Source organism: Telmatherina bonti, assembly GCF_933228915.1.
Source record: "Telmatherina bonti genome assembly, chromosome: 24".
NCBI classification, from domain to species: Eukaryota; Metazoa; Chordata; class Actinopteri; order Atheriniformes; family Telmatherinidae; genus Telmatherina; species Telmatherina bonti.
The window spans coordinates 2,180,778-2,202,793 of record NC_136633.1 but is presented as its reverse complement, the minus strand read 5'-3'; the positions used below and the strand labels follow the sequence as shown (position 1 = coordinate 2,202,793).

General features: G+C 41.8%; 2 protein-coding genes across 2 annotated transcripts in view; one reads left to right on the top strand and one right to left on the bottom strand.

Moving 5' to 3' along the window:
- Positions 1 to 20,729, top strand: part of LOC306773878 (arf-GAP with GTPase, ANK repeat and PH domain-containing protein 1-like) — a gene marked incomplete at both ends in the record, with an annotated part of 110,493 nt that extends 89,764 nt beyond the window's left edge. The window contains 2 exons of the mRNA XM_079263822.1: positions 18,970 to 19,138; positions 20,557 to 20,729. Coding sequence (XP_079119948.1) covers positions 18,970 to 19,138; positions 20,557 to 20,729 — 342 coding nt within the window. The remainder of the gene's footprint in view (positions 1 to 18,969; positions 19,139 to 20,556) is intronic.
- A 1,098-nt stretch (positions 20,730 to 21,827) lies between these two features.
- The window catches only part of LOC306773877 (arf-GAP with GTPase, ANK repeat and PH domain-containing protein 1-like), a gene marked incomplete at its 3' end in the record, with an annotated part of 87,316 nt that continues 87,127 nt past the window's right edge, over positions 21,828 to 22,016 (bottom strand). The window contains exon 7 of the mRNA XM_079263821.1: positions 21,828 to 21,999. Coding sequence (XP_079119947.1) covers positions 21,828 to 21,999 — 172 coding nt within the window. The remainder of the gene's footprint in view (positions 22,000 to 22,016) is intronic.

Below are 22,016 nucleotides of genomic sequence, written 5' to 3'. Positions count from 1 at the left end.
TGGCCTGACTTCAGACTGGTATAAAGCTGGGATTAAACTGGTATAAAGTTGGGATTAAACTGGTATTGGGCTGACTTCAGACTGGTATAAAGCTTGGATTAAACTGGTATAAAGTTGGGATTAAACTGGTATAAAGTTAGGATTGGACTGGTATTGGGCTGACTTCAGACTGGTATAAAGCTGGGATTAAACTGGTATAAAGTTGGGATTAAACTGGTATTGGGCTGACTTCAGACTGGTATAAAGCTTGGATTAAACTGGTATAAAGTTGGGATTAAACTGGTATTGGGCTGACTTCAGACTGGTATAAAGCTGGGATTAAACTGGTATAAAGTTGGGATTAAACTGGTATAAAGTTAGGATTGGACTGGTATTGGGCTGACTTCAGACTGGCATAAAGCTGGGCTTAAACTGGTATAAAGTTAGGATTGGACTGGTATTGGGCTGACTTCAGACTGGTATAAAGCTGTGATTAAACTGGTATAAAGTTGGGATTAAACTGGTATTGGGCTGACTTCAGACTGGTATAAAGCTGGGATTAAACTGGTATAAAGTTGGGATTAAACTGGTATTGGGCTGACTTCAGACTGGTATAAAGCTGGGATTAAACTGGTATAAAGTTAGGATTGGACTGGTATTGGGCTGACTTCAGACTGGTATAAAGCTTGGATTAAACTGGTATAAAGTTAGGATTGGACTGGTATTGGGCTGACTTCAGACTGGTATAAAGCTGGGATTAAACTGGTATAAAGTTAGGATTGGACTGGTATTGGCCTGACTTCAGACTGGTATAAAGCTGGGATTAAACTGGTATAAAGTTGGGATTAAACTGGTATTGGGCTGACTTCAGACTGGTATAAAGCTTGGATTAAACTGGTATAAAGTTGGGATTAAACTGGTATAAAGTTAGGATTGGACTGGTATTGGGCTGACTTCAGACTGGTATAAAGCTTGGATTAAACTGGTATAAAGTTAGGATTGGACTGGTATTGGGCTGACTTCAGACTGGCATAAAGCTGGGATTAAACTGGTATAAAGTTAGGATTGGACTGGTATTGGGCTGACTTCAGACTGGTATAAAGCTGGGATTAAACTGGTATAAAGTTAGGATTAAACTGGTATTGGGCTGACTTCAGACTGGTATAAAGCTTGGATTAAACTGGTATAAAGTTGGGATTAAACTGGTATAAAGTTAGGATTGGACTGGTATTGGGCTGACTTCAGACTGGCATAAAGCTGGGATTAAACTGGTATAAAGTTAGGATTAAACTGGTATTGGGCTGACTTCAGACTGGTATAAAGCTTGGATTAAACTGGTATAAAGTTGGGATTAAACTGGTATAAAGTTAGGATTGGACTGGTATTGGGCTGACTTCAGACTGGTATAAAGCTTGGATTAAACTGGTATAAAGTTAGGATTGGACTGATATTGAGCTGACTTCAGACTGGTATAAAGCTGGGATTAAACTGGTATAAAGTTAGGATTGGACTGGTATTGGGCTGACTTCAGACTGGTATAAAGCTGGGATTAAACTGGTTTAAAGTTATGATTGGACTGGTATTGGGCTGACTTCAGACTGGTATAAAGCTGGGATTAAACTGGTATAAAGTTGGGATTAAACTGGTATAAAGTTAGGATTGGACTGGTATTGGGCTGACTTCAGACTGGCATAAAGCTGGGCTTTAACTGGTATAAAGTTAGGATTGGACTGGTATTGGGCTGACTTCAGACTGGTATAAAGCTGGGATTAAACTGGTATAAAGTTGGGATTAAACTGGTATTGGGCTGACTTCAGACTGGTATAAAGCTGGGATTAAACTGGTATAAAGTTGGGATTAAACTGGTATTGGGCTGACTTCAGACTGGTATAAAGCTTGGATTAAACTGGTATAAAGTTAGGATTAAACTGGTATAAAGTTAGGATTGGACTGGTATTGGGCTGACTTCAGACTGGCATAAAGCTGGGATTAAACTGGTATAAAGTTAGGATTGGACTGGTATTGAGCTGACTTCAGACTGGTATAAAGCTGGGATTAAACTGGTATAAAGTTAGGATTGGACTGGTATTGGGCTGACTTCAGACTGGTATAAAGCTGGGATTAAACTGGTTTAAAGTTATGATTGGACTGGTATTGGGCTGACTTCAGACTGGTATAAAGCTGGGATTAAACTGGTATAAAGTTGGGATTAAACTGGTATTGGGCTGACTTCAGACTGGTATAAAGCTTGGATTAAACTGGTATAAAGTTAGGATTGGACTGGTATTGGGCTGACTTCAGACTGGTATAAAGCTGGGATTAAACTGGTATAAAGTTAGGATTGGACTGGTATTGGCCTGACTTCAGACTGGTATAAAGCTGGGATTAAACTGGTATAAAGTTGGGATTAAACTGGTATTGGGCTGACTTCAGACTGGTATAAAGCTTGGATTAAACTGGTATAAAGTTGGGATTAAACTGGTATAAAGTTAGGATTGGACTGGTATTGGGCTGACTTCAGACTGGTATAAAGCTGGGATTAAACTGGTATAAAGTTGGGATTAAACTGGTATTGGGCTGACTTCAGACTGGTATAAAGCTTGGATTAAACTGGTATAAAGTTGGGATTAAACTGGTATTGGGCTGACTTCAGACTGGTATAAAGCTGGGATTAAACTGGTATAAAGTTGGGATTAAACTGGTATAAAGTTAGGATTGGACTGGTATTGGGCTGACTTCAGACTGGTATAAAGCTGGGCTTAAACTGGTATAAAGTTGGGATTAAACTGGTATTGGGCTGACTTCAGACTGGTATAAAGCTGGGATTAAACTGGTATAAAGTTGGGATTAAACTGGTATTGGGCTGACTTCAGACTGGTATAAAGCTGGGATTAAACTGGTATAAAGTTAGGATTGGACTGGTATTGGGCTGACTTCAGACTGGTATAAAGCTTGGATTAAACTGGTATAAAGTTAGGATTGGACTGGTATTGGGCTGACTTCAGACTGGTATAAAGCTGGGATTAAACTGGTATAAAGTTAGGATTGGACTGGTATTGGCCTGACTTCAGACTGGTATAAAGCTGGGATTAAACTGGTATAAAGTTGGGATTAAACTGGTATTGGGCTGACTTCAGACTGGTATAAAGCTTGGATTAAACTGGTATAAAGTTGGGATTAAACTGGTATAAAGTTAGGATTGGACTGGTATTGGGCTGACTTCAGACTGGTATAAAGCTGGGATTAAACTGGTATAAAGTTGGGATTAAACTGGTATTGGGCTGACTTCAGACTGGTATAAAGATGGGATTAAACTGGTATAAAGTTGGGATTAAACTGGTATTGGGCTGACTTCAGACTGGTATAAAGCTGGGATTAAACTGGTATAAAGTTAGGATTGGACTGGTATTGGGCTGACTTCAGACTGGTATAAAGCTGGGATTAAACTGGTATAAAGTTGGGATTAAACTGGTATTGGGCTGACTTCAGACTGGTATAAAGCTTGGATTAAACTGGTATAAAGTTGGGATTAAACTGGTATAAAGTTAGGATTGGACTGGTATTGGGCTGACTTCAGACTGGCATAAAGCTGGGCTTAAACTGGTATAAAGTTAGGATTGGACTGGTATTGGGCTGACTTCAGACTGGTATAAAGCTGGGATTAAACTGGTATAAAATTGGGATTAAACTGGTATTGTGCTGACTTCAGACTGGTATAAAGCTGGGATTTAACTGGTATAAAGTTGGGATTAAACTGGTATTGGGCTGACTTCAGACTGGTATAAAGATGGGATTAAACTGGTATAAAGTTGGGATTGGACTGGTATTGGGCTGACTTCAGACTGGTATAAAGCTGGGATTAAACTGGTATAAAGTTAGGATTGGACTGGTATTGGGCTGACTTCAGACTGGTATAAAGCTGGGATTAAACTGGTATAAAGTTGGGATTGGACTGGTATTGGGCTGACTTCAGACTGGTATAAAGCTTGGATTAAACTGGTATAAAGTTAGGATTGGACTGGTATTGGCCTGACTTCAGACTGGTATAAAGCTTGGATTAAACTGGTATAAAGTTAGGATTAAACTGGTATTGGGCTGACTTCAGACTGGTATAAAGCTGGGATTAAACTGGTATAAAGTTGGGATTAAACTGGTATAAAGTTAGGATTGGACTGGTATTGGGCTGACTTCAGACTGGCATAAAGCTGGGCTTTAACTGGTATAAAGTTAGGATTGGACTGGTATTGGGCTGACTTCAGACTGGTATAAAGCTGGGATTAAACTGGTATAAAGTTGGGATTAAACTGGTATTGGGCTGACTTCAGACTGGTATAAAGCTTGGATTAAACTGGTATAAAGTTAGGATTGGACTGGTATTGGGCTGACTTCAGACTGGTATAAAGCTTGGATTAAACTGGTATAAAGTTAGGATTGGACTGGTATTGGGCTGACTTCAGACTGGCATAAAGCTGGGATTAAACTGGTATAAAGTTAGGATTGGACTGGTATTGGGCTGACTTCAGACTGGTATAAAGCTGGGATTAAACTGGTATAAAGTTAGGATTAAACTGGTATTGGGCTGACTTCAGACTGGTATAAAGCTTGGATTAAACTGGTATAAAGTTGGGATTAAACTGGTATAAAGTTAGGATTGGACTGGTATTGGGCTGACTTCAGACTGGCATAAAGCTGGGATTAAACTGGTATAAAGTTAGGATTAAACTGGTATTGGGCTGACTTCAGACTGGTATAAAGCTTGGATTAAACTGGTATAAAGTTGGGATTAAACTGGTATAAAGTTAGGATTGGACTGGTATTGGGCTGACTTCAGACTGGTATAAAGCTTGGATTAAACTGGTATAAAGTTAGGATTGGACTGGTATTGGGCTGACTTCAGACTGGCATAAAGCTGGGCTTTAACTGGTATAAAGTTAGGATTGGACTGGTATTGGGCTGACTTCAGACTGGTATAAAGCTGGGATTAAACTGGTTTAAAGTTATGATTGGACTGGTATTGGCCTGACTTCAGACTGGTATAAAGCTGGGATTAAACTGGTATAAAGTTGGGATTAAACTGGTATAAAGTTAGGATTGGACTGGTATTGGGCTGACTTCAGACTGGCATAAAGCTGGGCTTTAACTGGTATAAAGTTAGGATTGGACTGGTATTGGGCTGACTTCAGACTGGTATAAAGCTGGGATTAAACTGGTATAAAGTTGGGATTAAACTGGTATTGGGCTGACTTCAGACTGGTATAAAGCTTGGATTAAACTGGTATAAAGTTAGGATTAAACTGGTATAAAGTTAGGATTGGACTGGTATTGGGCTGACTTCAGACTGGCATAAAGCTGGGATTAAACTGGTATAAAGTTAGGATTGGACTGGTATTGAGCTGACTTCAGACTGGTATAAAGCTGGGATTAAACTGGTATAAAGTTAGGATTGGACTGGTATTGGGCTGACTTCAGACTGGTATAAAGCTGGGATTAAACTGGTTTAAAGTTATGATTGGACTGGTATTGGGCTGACTTCAGACTGGTATAAAGCTGGGATTAAACTGGTATAAAGTTGGGATTAAACTGGTATTGGGCTGACTTCAGACTGGTATAAAGCTTGGATTAAACTGGTATAAAGTTAGGATTGGACTGGTATTGGGCTGACTTCAGACTGGTATAAAGCTGGGATTAAACTGGTATAAAGTTAGGATTGGACTGGTATTGGCCTGACTTCAGACTGGTATAAAGCTGGGATTAAACTGGTATAAAGTTGGGATTAAACTGGTATTGGGCTGACTTCAGACTGGTATAAAGCTTGGATTAAACTGGTATAAAGTTGGGATTAAACTGGTATAAAGTTAGGATTGGACTGGTATTGGGCTGACTTCAGACTGGTATAAAGCTGGGATTAAACTGGTATAAAGTTGGGATTAAACTGGTATTGGGCTGACTTCAGACTGGCATAAAGTTGGGATTAAACTGGTATAAAGTTAGGATTGGACTGGTATTGGGCTGACTTCAGACTGGTATAAAGCTGGGATTAAACTGGTATAAAGTTGGGATTAAACTGGTATTGGGCTGACTTCAGACTGGTATAAAGCTTGGATTAAACTGGTATAAAGTTGGGATTAAACTGGTATTGGGCTGACTTCAGACTGGTATAAAGCTGGGATTAAACTGGTATAAAGTTGGGATTAAACTGGTATAAAGTTAGGATTGGACTGGTATTGGGCTGACTTCAGACTGGCATAAAGCTGGGCTTAAACTGGTATAAAGTTAGGATTGGACTGGTATTGGGCTGACTTCAGACTGGTATAAAGCTGTGATTAAACTGGTATAAAGTTGGGATTAAACTGGTATTGGGCTGACTTCAGACTGGTATAAAGCTGGGATTAAACTGGTATAAAGTTGGGATTAAACTGGTATTGGGCTGACTTCAGACTGGTATAAAGCTGGGATTAAACTGGTATAAAGTTAGGATTGGACTGGTATTGGGCTGACTTCAGACTGGTATAAAGCTTGGATTAAACTGGTATAAAGTTAGGATTGGACTGGTATTGGGCTGACTTCAGACTGGTATAAAGCTGGGATTAAACTGGTATAAAGTTAGGATTGGACTGGTATTGGCCTGACTTCAGACTGGTATAAAGCTGGGATTAAACTGGTATAAAGTTGGGATTAAACTGGTATTGGGCTGACTTCAGACTGGTATAAAGCTTGGATTAAACTGGTATAAAGTTGGGATTAAACTGGTATAAAGTTAGGATTGGACTGGTATTGGGCTGACTTCAGACTGGTATAAAGCTGGGATTAAACTGGTATAAAGTTAGGATTGGACTGGTATTGGCCTGACTTCAGACTGGTATAAAGCTGGGATTAAACTGGTATAAAGTTGGGATTAAACTGGTATTGGGCTGACTTCAGACTGGTATAAAGCTGGGATTAAACTGGTATAAAGTTGGGATTAAACTGGTATTGGGCTGACTTCAGACTGGTATAAAGCTTGGATTAAACTGGTATAAACTTGGGATTAAACTGGTATAAAGTTAGGATTGGACTGGTATTGGGCTGACTTCAGACTGGCATAAAGCTGGGATTAAACTGGTATAAAGTTAGGATTGGACTGGTATTGGGCTGACTTCAGACTGGTATAAAGATGGGATTAAACTGGTTTAAAGTTAGGATTGGACTGGTATTGGGCTGACTTCAGACTGGTATAAAGCTGGGATTAAACTGGTATAAAGTTAGGATTGGACTGGTATTGGGCTGACTTCAGACTGGTATAAAGTTGTGATTAAACTGGTATAAAGTTAGGATTGGACTGGTATTGGGCTGACTTCAGACTGGTATAAAGATGGGATTAAACTGGTTTAAAGTTAGGATTGGACTGGTATTGGGCTGACTTCAGACTGGTATAAAGCTGGGATTAAACTGGTATAAAGTTAGGATTGGACTGGTATTGGGCTGACTTCAGACTGGTATAAAGCTTGGATTAAACTGGTATAAAGTTGGGATTAAACTGGTATAAAGTTAGGATTGGACTGGTATTGGGCTGACTTCAGACTGGCATAAAGCTGGGATTAAACTGGTATAAAGTTGGGATTAAACTGGTATTGGGCTGACTTCAGACTGGTATAAAGCTTGGATTAAACTGGTATAAAGCTGGGATTAAACTGGTATAAAGTTAGGATTGGACTGGTATTGGGCTGACTTCAGACTGGTATAAAGCTGGGATTAAACTGGTTTAAAGTTAGGATTGGACTGGTATTGGGCTGACTTCAGACTGGTATAAAGCTGGGATTAAACTGGTATAAAGTTAGGATTGGACTGGTATTGGGCTGACTTCAGACTGGTATAAAGCTGGGATTAAACTGGTATAAAGTTGGGATTAAACTGGTATTGGGCTGACTTCAGACTGGTATAAAGCTTGGATTAAACTGGTATAAAGTTGGGATTAAACTGGTATAAAGTTAGGATTGGACTGGTATTGGGCTGACTTCAGACTAGCATAAAGCTGGGCTTAAACTGGTATAAAGTTAGGATTGGACTGGTATTGGGCTGACTTCAGACTGGTATAAAGCTGGGATTAAACTGGTATAAAATTGGGATTAAACTGGTATTGGGCTGACTTCAGACTGGTATAAAGCTGGGATTTAACTGGTATAAAGTTGGGATTAAACTGGTATTGGGCTGACTTCAGACTGGTATAAAGATGGGATTAAACTGGTATAAAGTTGGGATTGGACTGGTATTGGGCTGACTTCAGACTGGTATAAAGCTGGGATTAAACTGGTATAAAGTTAGGATTGGACTGGTATTGGGCTGACTTCAGACTGGTATAAAGCTGGGATTAAACTGGTATAAAGTTGGGATTGGACTGGTATTGGGCTGACTTCAGATTGGTATAAAGCTTGGATTAAACTGGTATAAAGTTAGGATTGGACTGGTATTGGCCTGACTTCAGACTGGTATAAAGCTGGGATTAAACTGGTATAAAGTTAGGATTAAACTGGTATTGGGCTGACTTCAGACTGGTATAAAGCTGGGATTAAACTGGTATAAAGTTGGGATTAAACTGGTATAAAGTTAGGATTGGACTGGTATTGGGCTGACTTCAGACTGGCATAAAGCTGGGCTTTAACTGGTATAAAGTTAGGATTGGACTGGTATTGGGCTGACTTCAGACTCGTATAAAGCTGGGATTAAACTGGTATAAAGTTGGGATTAAACTGGTATTGGGCTGACTTCAGACTGGTATAAAGCTTGGATTAAACTGGTATAAAGTTGGGATTAAACTGGTATAAAGTTAGGATTGGACTGGTATTGGGCTGACTTCAGACTGGCATAAAGCTGGGATTAAACTGGTATAAAGTTAGGATTGGACTGGTATTGGGCTGACTTCAGACTGGTATAAAGCTGGGATTAAACTGGTATAAAGTTAGGATTAAACTGGTATTGGGCTGACTTCAGACTGGTATAAAGCTTGGATTAAACTGGTATAAAGTTGGGATTAAACTGGTATAAAGTTAGGATTGGACTGGTATTGGGCTGACTTCAGACTGGCATAAAGCTGGGATTAAACTGGTATAAAGTTAGGATTAAACTGGTATTGGGCTGACTTCAGACTGGTATAAAGCTTGGATTAAACTGGTATAAAGTTGGGATTAAACTGGTATAAAGTTAGGATTGGACTGGTATTGGGCTGACTTCAGACTGGTATAAAGCTTGGATTAAACTGGTATAAAGTTAGGATTGGACTGGTATTGGGCTGACTTCAGACTGTTATAAAGCTGGGATTAAACTGGTATAAAGTTAGGATTGGACTGGTATTGGGCTGACTTCAGACTGGTATAAAGTTGTGATTAAACTGGTATTGGGCTGACTTCAGACTGGTATAAAGCTGGGATTAAACTGGTATAAAGCTGGGATTAAACTGGTATAAAGTTAGGATTGGACTGGTATTGGGCTGACTTCAGACTGGTATAAAGCTGGGATTAAACTGGTTTAAAGTTAGGATTGGACTGGTATTGGGCTGACTTCAGACTGGTATAAAGCTGGGATTAAACTGGTATAAAGTTAGGATTGGACTGGTATTGGGCTGACTTCAGACTGGTATAAAGCTGGGATTAAACTGGTATAAAGTTGGGATTAAACTGGTATTGGGCTGACTTCAGACTGGTATAAAGCTTGGATTAAACTGGTATAAAGTTGGGATTAAACTGGTATAAAGTTAGGATTGGACTGGTATTGGGCTGACTTCAGACTAGCATAAAGCTGGGCTTAAACTGGTATAAAGTTAGGATTGGACTGGTATTGGGCTGACTTCAGACTGGTATAAAGCTGGGATTAAACTGGTATAAAATTGGGATTAAACTGGTATTGGGCTGACTTCAGACTGGTATAAAGCTGGGATTTAACTGGTATAAAGTTGGGATTAAACTGGTATTGGGCTGACTTCAGACTGGTATAAAGATGGGATTAAACTGGTATAAAGTTGGGATTGGACTGGTATTGGGCTGACTTCAGACTGGTATAAAGCTGGGATTAAACTGGTATAAAGTTAGGATTGGACTGGTATTGGGCTGACTTCAGACTGGTATAAAGCTGGGATTAAACTGGTATAAAGTTGGGATTGGACTGGTATTGGGCTGACTTCAGATTGGTATAAAGCTTGGATTAAACTGGTATAAAGTTAGGATTGGACTGGTATTGGCCTGACTTCAGACTGGTATAAAGCTGGGATTAAACTGGTATAAAGTTAGGATTAAACTGGTATTGGGCTGACTTCAGACTGGTATAAAGCTGGGATTAAACTGGTATAAAGTTGGGATTAAACTGGTATAAAGTTAGGATTGGACTGGTATTGGGCTGACTTCAGACTGGCATAAAGCTGGGCTTTAACTGGTATAAAGTTAGGATTGGACTGGTATTGGGCTGACTTCAGACTCGTATAAAGCTGGGATTAAACTGGTATAAAGTTGGGATTAAACTGGTATTGGGCTGACTTCAGACTGGTATAAAGCTTGGATTAAACTGGTATAAAGTTGGGATTAAACTGGTATAAAGTTAGGATTGGACTGGTATTGGGCTGACTTCAGACTGGCATAAAGCTGGGATTAAACTGGTATAAAGTTAGGATTGGACTGGTATTGGGCTGACTTCAGACTGGTATAAAGCTGGGATTAAACTGGTATAAAGTTAGGATTAAACTGGTATTGGGCTGACTTCAGACTGGTATAAAGCTTGGATTAAACTGGTATAAAGTTGGGATTAAACTGGTATAAAGTTAGGATTGGACTGGTATTGGGCTGACTTCAGACTGGCATAAAGCTGGGATTAAACTGGTATAAAGTTAGGATTAAACTGGTATTGGGCTGACTTCAGACTGGTATAAAGCTTGGATTAAACTGGTATAAAGTTGGGATTAAACTGGTATAAAGTTAGGATTGGACTGGTATTGGGCTGACTTCAGACTGGTATAAAGCTTGGATTAAACTGGTATAAAGTTAGGATTGGACTGGTATTGGGCTGACTTCAGACTGTTATAAAGCTGGGATTAAACTGGTATAAAGTTAGGATTGGACTGGTATTGGGCTGACTTCAGACTGGTATAAAGTTGTGATTAAACTGGTATTGGGCTGACTTCAGACTGGTATAAAGCTGGGATTAAACTGGTATAAAGCTGGGATTAAACTGGTATAAAGTTAGGATTGGACTGGTATTGGGCTGACTTCAGACTGGTATAAAGCTGGGATTAAACTGGTTTAAAGTTAGGATTGGACTGGTATTGGGCTGACTTCAGACTGGTATAAAGCTGGGATTAAACTGGTATAAAGTTAGGATTGGACTGGTATTGGGCTGACTTCAGACTGGTATAAAGCTGGGATTAAACTGGTATAAAGTTGGGATTAAACTGGTATTGGGCTGACTTCAGACTGGTATAAAGCTTGGATTAAACTGGTATAAAGTTGGGATTAAACTGGTATAAAGTTAGGATTGGACTGGTATTGGGCTGACTTCAGACTGGCATAAAGCTGGGCTTAAACTGGTATAAAGTTAGGATTGGACTGGTATTGGGCTGACTTCAGACTGGTATAAAGCTGGGATTAAACTGGTATAAAATTGGGATTAAACTGGTATTGGGCTGACTTCAGACTGGTATAAAGCTGGGATTTAACTGGTATAAAGTTGGGATTAAACTGGTATTGGGCTGACTTCAGACTGGTATAAAGATGGGATTAAACTGGTATAAAGTTGGGATTGGACTGGTATTGGGCTGACTTCAGACTGGTATAAAGCTGGGATTAAACTGGTATAAAGTTAGGATTGGACTGGTATTGGGCTGACTTCAGACTGGTATAAAGCTGGGATTAAACTGGTATAAAGTTGGGATTGGACTGGTATTGGGCTGACTTCAGACTGGTATAAAGCTTGGATTAAACTGGTATAAAGTTAGGATTGGACTGGTATTGGCCTGACTTCAGACTGGTATAAAGCTGGGATTAAACTGGTATAAAGTTAGGATTAAACTGGTATTGGGCTGACTTCAGACTGGTATAAAGCTGGGATTAAACTGGTATAAAGTTGGGATTAAACTGGTATAAAGTTAGGATTGGACTGGTATTGGGCTGACTTCAGACTGGCATAAAGCTGGGCTTTAACTGGTATAAAGTTAGGATTGGACTGGTATTGGGCTGACTTCAGACTGGTATAAAGCTGGGATTAAACTGGTATAAAGTTGGGATTAAACTGGTATTGGGCTGACTTCAGACTGGTATAAAGCTTGGATTAAACTGGTATAAAGTTAGGATTGGACTGGTATTGGGCTGACTTCAGACTGGTATAAAGCTTGGATTAAACTGGTATAAAGTTAGGATTGGACTGGTATTGGGCTGACTTCAGACTGGCATAAAGCTGGGATTAAACTGGTATAAAGTTAGGATTGGACTGGTATTGGGCTGACTTCAGACTGGTATAAAGCTGGGATTAAACTGGTATAAAGTTAGGATTAAACTGGTATTGGGCTGACTTCAGACTGGTATAAAGCTTGGATTAAACTGGTATAAAGTTGGGATTAAACTGGTATAAAGTTAGGATTGGACTGGTATTGGGCTGACTTCAGACTGGCATAAAGCTGGGATTAAACTGGTATAAAGTTAGGATTAAACTGGTATTGGGCTGACTTCAGACTGGTATAAAGCTTGGATTAAACTGGTATAAAGTTGGGATTAAACTGGTATAAAGTTAGGATTGGACTGGTATTGGGCTGACTTCAGACTGGTATAAAGATGGGATTAAACTGGTATAAAGTTGGGATTAAACTGGTATTGGGCTGACTTCAGCCTGGTATAAAGCTTGGATTAAACTGGTATAAAGTTAGGATTGGACTGGTATTGGGCTGACTTCAGACTGGCATAAAGCTGGGCTTTAACTGGTATAAAGTTAGGATTGGACTGGTATTGGGCTGACTTCAGACTGGTATAAAGCTGGGATTAAACTGGTATAAAGTTGGGATTAAACTGGTATTGGGCTGACTTCAGACTGGTATAAAGCTTGGATTAAACTGGTATAAAGTTGGGATTAAACTGGTATAAAGTTAGGATTGGACTGGTATTGGGCTGACTTCAGACTGGCATAAAGCTGGGATTAAACTGGTATAAAGTTAGGATTGGACTGGTATTGAGCTGACTTCAGACTGGTATAAAGCTGGGATTAAACTGGTATAAAGTTAGGATTGGACTGGTATTGGGCTGACTTCAGACTGGTATAAAGCTGGGATTAAACTGGTTTAAAGTTATGATTGGACTGGTATTGGGCTGACTTCAGACTGGTATAAAGCTGGGATTAAACTGGTATAAAGTTGGGATTAAACTGGTATTGGGCTGACTTCAGACTGGTATAAAGCTTGGATTAAACTGGTATAAAGTTAGGATTGGACTGGTATTGGGCTGACTTCAGACTGGTATAAAGCTGGGATTAAACTGGTATAAAGTTAGGATTGGACTGGTATTGGGCTGACTTCAGACTGGTATAAAGCTGGGATTAAACTGGTATAAAGTTAGGATTGGACTGGTATTGGGCTGACTTCAGACTGGTATAAAGCTTGGATTAAACTGGTATAAAGCTGGGATTAAACTGGTATAAAGTTGGGATTAAACTGGTATAAAGTTGGGATTAAACTGGTATTGGGCTGACTTCAGACTGGTATAAAGCTGGGATTAAACTGGTATAAAGTTAGGATTGGACTGGTATTGGGCTGACTTCAGACTGGTATAAAGCTGGGATTAAACTGGTATTGGGCTGACTTCAGACTGGTATAAAGCTTGGATTAAACTGGTATAAAGTTAGGATTGGACTGGTATTGGGCTGACTTCAGACTGGTATAAAGCTGGGATTAAACTGGTATAAAGTTAGGATTGGACTGGTATTGGGCTGACTTCAGACTGGTATAAAGCTGGGATTAAACTGGTATAAAGTTAGGATTGGACTGGTATTGGGCTGACTTCAGACTGGCATAAAGCTGTGATTAAACTGGTATAAGGTTTGGATTGGACTGGTATTGGGCTGACTTCAGACTGGTATAAAGTTGTGATTAAACTGGTATAAAGTTAGGATTGGACTGGTATTGGGCTGACTTCAGACTGGTATAAAGCTGGGATTAAACTGGTATAAAGTTAGGATTGGACTGGTATTGGGCTGACTTCAGACTGGTATAAAGCTTGGATTAAACTGGTATAAAGTTAGGATTGGACTGGTATTGGGCTGACTTCAGACTGGTATAAAGCTGGGATTAAACTGGTATAAAGTTAGGATTGGACTGGTATTGGGCTGACTTCAGACTGGTATAAAGTTGTGATTAAACTGGTATAAGGTTAGGATTGGACTGGTATTGGGCTGACTTCAGACTGGTATAAAGCTGGGATTAAACTGGTATAAAGTTAGGATTGGACTGGTATTGGGCTGACTACAGACTGGTATAAAGCTGGGATTAAACTGGTATAAAGTTGGGATTAAACTGGTATTGGGCTGACTTCAGACTGGTATAAAGCTTGGATTAAACTGGTATAAAGTTAGGATTGGACTGGTATTGGGCTGACTTCAGACTGGTATAAAACTGGGATTAAACTGGTATAAAGTTAGGATTGGACTGGTATTGGGCTGACTTCAGACTGGTATAAAGCTGGGATTAAACTGGTATAAAGTTAGGATTGGACTGGTATTGGGCTGACTTCAGACTGGTATAAAACTGGGATTAAACTGGTATAAAGTTAGGATTGGACTGGTATTGAGCTGACTTCAGACTGGTATAAAACTGGGATTAAACTGGTATAAAGTTAGGATTGGACTGGTATTGGGCTGACTTCAGACTGGTATAAAGCTGGGATTAAACTGGTATAAAGTTAGGATTGGACTGGTATTGGGCTGACTTCAGACTGGTATAAAACTGGGATTAAACTGGTATAAAGTTAGGATTGGACTGGTATTGGGCTGACTTCAGACTGGTATAAAGCTGGGATTAAACTGGTATAAAGTTAGGATTGGACTGGTATTGGGCTGACTTCAGACTTATAACTGTTTTCATACTCACTTAACTAACAAGAAATTACTTGTCTAGGGTTGTTTTCTAGGATGAATGTGGACTAGTTTTTACACTGGTTCTGGACTGGTTTTACCTGCAGGAGGGTTCTGTGCCTGCTGAGACCGGTTCTGGACTGGTTTTACCTGCAGGAGGGTTCTGTGCCTGCTGAGACCGGTTCTGGACTGGTTTTACCTGCAGGAGGGTTCTGTGCCTGCTGAGACCGGTTCTGGACTGGTTTTACCTGCAGGAGGGTTCTGTGCCTGCTGAGACCGGTTCTGGACTGGTTTTTCCTGCAGGAGGGTTCTGTGCCTGCTGAGACCGGTTCTGGACTGGTTTTACCTGCAGGAGGGTTCTGTGCCTGCTGAGACCGGTTCTGGACTGGTTTTACCTGCAGGAGGGTTCTGTGCCTGCTGAGACCGGTTCTGGACTGGTTTTACCTGCAGGAGGGTTCTGTGCCTGCTGAGACCGGTTTAATAAGCGGAACTGCTTTAGTTTCTTCCGTCACATGTTTTCTGTTCAACCTCGGAACATCTTTTCTTCTCGTCCTTCATGCGCTGCCATCTCTGCGAGCATCGATCGGGTCTTGGAGGCGTTTATGGATCCATGGGTTGCTCCATGTCAGCAGAATCCAGCTCTGTTTGTGTTGCATTAGTCAGAATACAGTTTATTCATCCATTTATACCGACACACTCTCCCACACACTCAAACGGCCATTAACATGCTTCAACACAAGCTAAGTGATGTTTTTCTTCCTCACACACACACTCATCACCACCTGCTGTCGGACTGTTTGGTCGATACACTCATCCGTCCTGGGCGCTTCTGTGTGGACGATCGGGCCGATGATGAAAGCTCTCGCATGCAAATGGGGACTCAATTACTTTGGTCAATCTGTTGGAGGAAAGTGTGTGTGTGGAGGTTTACCCAGCAGGCCCCTGGCTCGAGGGCTCTCCAGTGGCTTGTTAAGACGCCGTCGAGAGCACTTGGCTTTGAATTGGCCTTTTGTCAGGCGAGCTGCCAGAAGGAGGCGGAAACGCTGACGGACTGAATGTTGGCGAGAGAGTTAATCTGCAGCTTTGTGATGTTAAAGCAGAGAGAGGACACTTCCTGAAATAATCCCTCAACTCTTAATTCAGCCGTTGTCACGACGACGACACTAATGGTTCAACTTTATCAGTCAACTGATATGACGTGTTCATTCTACAGGTCCGTCGTAGCTTCGGTCCAAATGATCTCCTGATCCATCAGTGTGGGTTTGGTCTGTTCCAGTACATCTGTCCCTGTGTGGAGCCATGAGGCTGAGACTAGAACTGGTTCTGGGCCAGTGTCAGACTGGTTTATGGAAGATTGTGGCGAGTCTGGACTGGATGGTTTAGGTCTGGTTTTCATTTAATATTTTCTTTTTAAAAAAAAATAAAAAAAATTAAAATAAAAGAAAAAAAGGGCTTTGGACTTTGCTGGGTTTATGGACTGGTATTCTAAATGGTTTTTGAAGTAGTGTAAATGGTTTTGGACTGGTTTATGGACCGGTGTAAATGGTTTTGGACCTGGTTTATGGACTGGTGTAAATGGTTTTGGTCCTGGTTTATAGACCGGTGTAAATGGTTTTGGTCCTGGTTTATGGACCGGTGTAAATGGTTTTGGACTGGTTATATGGACTGGTGTAAATGGTTTTGGACCTGGTTTATGGACTGGTGTAAATGGTTTTGGACTGGTTATATGGACTGGTGTAAGTGGTTTTGGACCTGGTTTATGGACTGGTGTAAATGGTTTTGGACCTGGTTATATGGACTGGTGTAAATGGTTTTGGACCTGGTTTATGGACTGGTGTAAATGGTTTTGGATTGGTGTAAATGGTGTTGGTCCTGGTTTAAATGGTTTTGGACCTGGTTTATGGACCGGTGTAAATGGTTTTGGACCTGGTTTATGGACCGGTGTAAATGGTTTTGGACCTGGTTTATGGACCGGTGTAAATGGTTTTGGACCTGGTTTATGGACCGGTGTAAATGGTTTTGGACCTGGTTTAAATGGTTTTGGACTGGTGTAAATGGTTTTGGACCTGGTTTATGGACCGGTGTAAATGGTTTTGGACTGGTTTATGGACCGGTGTAAATGGTTTTGGTCCTGGTTTATGGACCGGTGTAAATGGTTTTGGACCTGGTTTATGGACCGGTGTAAATGGTTTTGGACCTGGTTTATGGACCGGTGTAAATGGTTTTGGACCTGGTGTAAATGGTTTTGGACCTGGTTTATGGACTGGTGTAAATGGTTTTGGACCTGGTTTTGGACTGGTGTAAATGGTTTTGGTCCTGGTGTAAATGGTTTTGGTCCTGGTTTATGGACCGGTGTAAATGGTTTTGGACCTGGTTTATGGACCGGTGTAAATGGTTTTGGACCTGGTTTATGGACCGGTGTAAATGGTTTTGGACCTGGTTTATGGACCGGTGTAAATGGTTTTGGACTGGTTTATGGACCGGTGTAAATGGTTTTGGACCTGGTTTATGGACCGGTGTAAATGGTTTTGGACCTGGTTTATGGACCGGTGTAAATGGTTTTGGTCCTGGTTTATGGACCGGTGTAAATGGTTTTGGTCCTGGTTTAAATGGTTTTGGACCTGGTTTATGGACTGGTGTAAATGGTTTTGGTCCTGGTTTAAATGGTTTTGGACCTGGTTTATGGACTGGTGTAAATGGTTTTGGTCCTGGTTTATGGACCGGTGTAAATGGTTTTGGACCTGGTTTAAATGGTTTTGGACCTGGTTTATGGACTGGTGTAAATGGTTTTGGACCTGGTTTTGGACTGGTGTAAATGGTTTTGGACCTGGTGTAAATGGTTTTGGACCTGGTTTTGAACTGGTGTAAATGGTTTTGGACCTGGTTTATGGACTGGTGTAAATGGTTTTGGACTGGTTATATGGACTGGTGTAAATGGTTTTGGACCTGGTTTATGGACTGGTGTAAATGGTTTTTTTTTCCTGGTTTAAATGGTTTTGGACTGGTTTATGGACTGGTGTAAATATTTTTGGACTGGTTTTGGACTGGTTTTGGAATAGTTTTATCCTCTGTTTTAGGACAATGTTTAGAATTGTTTTGTTTTCTGTTTTAGTAAGTGGGAGAGTAAAAACACGAGAGGCTTTTTGGGAAAGTTATTAGAAATCAGTAGAAACAGTTTTTAATGCTGACACTTACTGATCAATTACTGATCATTTTGTTCCACTCTGCAGCCAGACTGTATCTTCCTGTAGGCGGCCATCGTTATACTGAACTAAATAAAGGTACTTTGTCCCAGAGAAAAATAGTAAAACTATATTTATTTCCTGATAGTTTTTTAAACTGTGCCGGGTGTTTCTGTTGCAGGAACATTGCTGGATGAAGTTCCTCAAACTACAAAATTCCCCTCCCAGAAACTACAAATAAAATACTTAGTCCACCTGTGTCCTTCGTCACTGGACATCCTCTTCCTCTCAAACACCAGAACATAAATCCAGTTAGAGCTTTATTTATTCTTCCTGCTGGCGAGGAGGCTCGCCTCCCATGACGTCCTGCTCCTCTCAGGTCATCTCTGACTCCGCCCCCAGAGGATCCATCATTTCCCAGTCCGAGTTGAACCAAAAGGAGCTCATCATGGTGCTCGCTTGTGTTCGGAGGGTTTTGGGTAAATGGGCGGAGCCAGTCTGACCCCGAGCGCTGGTTCACTTCAACGCCTATTTAAGATATTAAAGAGCTGTTGTAACTCTTTGTTTCCAGTGGACTGTGTCGCCTTTTTAAAACTCTTGTCACCATTCATCAGCTCAAACTGTAACATCTGGCCCGGACCCTGCAGGGTCTGGTCCTTCAGTCAGAAAAACATTTAGCAGAGTTATTTCATTTATAATATGCTTTAAATCTGTATTATTACGCTGTTTCCGCTCTCAGGACTACATGCAGAACGTCCATGGGAAGGAGATCGACCTGCTCAGGACCACTGTGAAGGTGCCGGGGAAGAGGCCGCCTCGCGCCGTGTCCACCTGCGCCGCCATGCCGAGTCCTAAAACCAACGGCCTGACCAAGGACATGAGCAGCCTGCAGCTGGGACAGACTCCAGGTCAGTGGTCAGTCCTGCTACAGGCTGGGAATCATCGTTTCCAGTCGAGGCTAATTAGAGAACAGCAGCAAGCTGAAGCGAGACCTGCTGGACTCGCGCTGGGTGGACGGGTGTGAAGGATTCATACTGGACCCGGTACCACATCATGTAAAGCCCTGACATCTAAACCCAGCATGTTTAACATGCATCTTTTACAGTGCCAGAAGGCAGACATGTATTCCCAGCAGGAAAATCGTCCCACATGGGAACGCTGCAGAACGACGTCTGGGAAGCACCAACATCATGTTGGATCAGCTTTCTGCATTTCACTGCTTTCAAAAAAAAAAAAAGTTTCTTTCAATTTAATTTTCGATTTAATTGTTTATTGAGTTTAAATTTTAAAAAAATTCCTGACAGAAACTGTCATAATTTTTCAGTAATAAAAATGTAATATGTATAAATGTAATAAAAATGATAATAATAATAATAATGATAATAAAATAATATATAAACAAGTTAATTAATATATAATTATAAATATAATATTAATATAATAAGTATTATTAGATATAATAGTTTGTTTATATATTATATATTATAAACAAACTAATTATATAATTATATAAATATTATTATTATTCATATTTCATATTCTGAAAATTATTTATCTGATTATCCAATAAATGGAACAAATTAATAATAGTGAAATAATATACTTTTTCATTGTGACTTTGTTCACACATCCTGAACCTGAATATGATGAATGATTAAAATATTGTTTCACCTCAACAAGCTGGAAAGCAGAGTAAATCTTGGCAACACACCCAGAAGGATGCGTTCACCTGAAGTATGACTCGTTTATTTCCTGACTCTGCTGCTGCTGTTTGTCTTGTTTGTGTGTGTGATGAAGAGAAGCAACAGAAAATGATGTCTGAACATTAAAAAACAGCCTTGAAACACACAGAATGCTTCTCATCACCTGGAGGAAGACGTCGTAAAACAAAGCTCCTGCGTGTCACACACACACACATAAAGCAGGCTTAAATCAAACACACACACCGGGATCCAGCAGGCCCGAGCTAATAGCATGAATATTCAGTGAGCCGTACTCTTGCACTAATTATTGTCATGAATATTAATGCAATCAGAGTGGAGCTCCACTCAGCCAGCACCGAGAAACGAGCTGTAATGAGAGATGGGGGGCGGGGGGGTCTGCTGGACTACGCCGAAGCCTCGTTTGATTTAAGCAGCCAGGATGTGAGAGAGAGGCTGCTTTATGGGTCCTCTGAGAGTCCTGGATGCAAAGAGGAGGAAGATTTGTGTGTTTGGAGCGACGGTGGGCCGCCTTCCTCTTCCTCCTGGCTCCTTTTTAGAGAACATCTCTGATGCCTGCAGAGGGCAGCACAGTGAACAGCTGACCACCTCCTCTTCCTCGTCAGGTTCGGTGACCAGCAGCTCGTCTGCATGTCAGATGGCGAGCGGCGTCAGCTTGGTGTCCTTCAACAGCCGCGGCCTGGAGGGCATGCATCAGCGCTCCTACTCTGTGTCCAGCGCCGACCAGTGGGCTGACGCCACCGTCATCGCCAACTCCGGAGTCAGCACAGGTCAGTGAGTAGCAGAGCTCCGCACTGGGGCTCTTTGGGCCCCAGTGCGGAGCTCTGCGAGGAGGCCTATCATTGGTCTCCCATTGGTCTAGCTGCCAGACTCTAACGCTGCTTTAACTGTTTGTCATGCCACTGCAGTCTGTGTGTGTGTGTGTGTGTGTGTGTAGCAGTTTGTTAGGCTTCAAGTGGCAGTATTACCTCCCAAGGACTAAACACACACACACACACACGCACACACACACACAAAGCAAGATGCATAGACTGACAGCTGTCAGGCTGTGTGTTGCCGTGACAATAAGCTTGACTGGCAGCTCTGTTGTCAGCCTTCCTCAAGTAACATTTAAAGCTGTGAAACACTTTCAATGGACCCCCAGGGGCCACACACACACACACACACACACACACACACACACACACACACACACTGTGACAACACTCAGTCTGGGTCTCAAAAGTAAGGATATAAATATTATGATGAAGGCTTAAACCATTAAACCAACCAGAACTGCCTGTTTAGCATCCAGTCCCACAACACTCTGAAACCAGTTTGTTATTTCAACTCCCAGTGCACCATGGGACGTCTCCCAGTGCACCATGGGACGTCTCCCAGTGCACCATGGGACGTCTGCACCATCGGACGTCTCCCAGTGCACCATGGGACGTCTCCCAGTGCACCATGGGACGTCTCCCAGTGCACCATGGGACGTCTGCATCATGGGACGTCTCCCAGTGCATCATGGGACGTCTCCCAGTGCACCATGGGACGTCTGCATCATGGGACGTCTCCCAGTGCATCATGGGACGTCTCCCAGTGCACCATGGGACGTCTCCCAGTGCATCATGGGACGTCTCCCAGTGCATCATGGGACGTCTCCCAGTGCACCATGGGACGTCTGCATCATGGGACGTCTCCCAGTGCATCATGGGACGTCTCCCAGTGCACCATGGGACGTCTCCCAGTGCACCATGGGACGTCTCCCAGTGCACCATGGGACGTCTCCCAGTGCATCATGGGACGTCTCCCAGTGCACCATGGGACGTCTCCCAGTGCATCATGGGACGTCTCCCAGTGCACCATGGGACGTCACCAATGAACTGGGAACGTTTCAGAGGGCCAGCGTGGATGGAGCGCAGCTTGCAGTGGGGAGGGCCGGCGTGGATGGAGCGCAGCTTGCAGTGGGGAGGGCCGGCGTGGATGGGGCGCAGCTTGCAGTGGGGAGGGCCGGCGTGGATGGGGCGCGGCTTGCAGTGGGGAGGGCCGGCGTGGATGGGGCGCAGCTTGCAGTGGGGAGGGC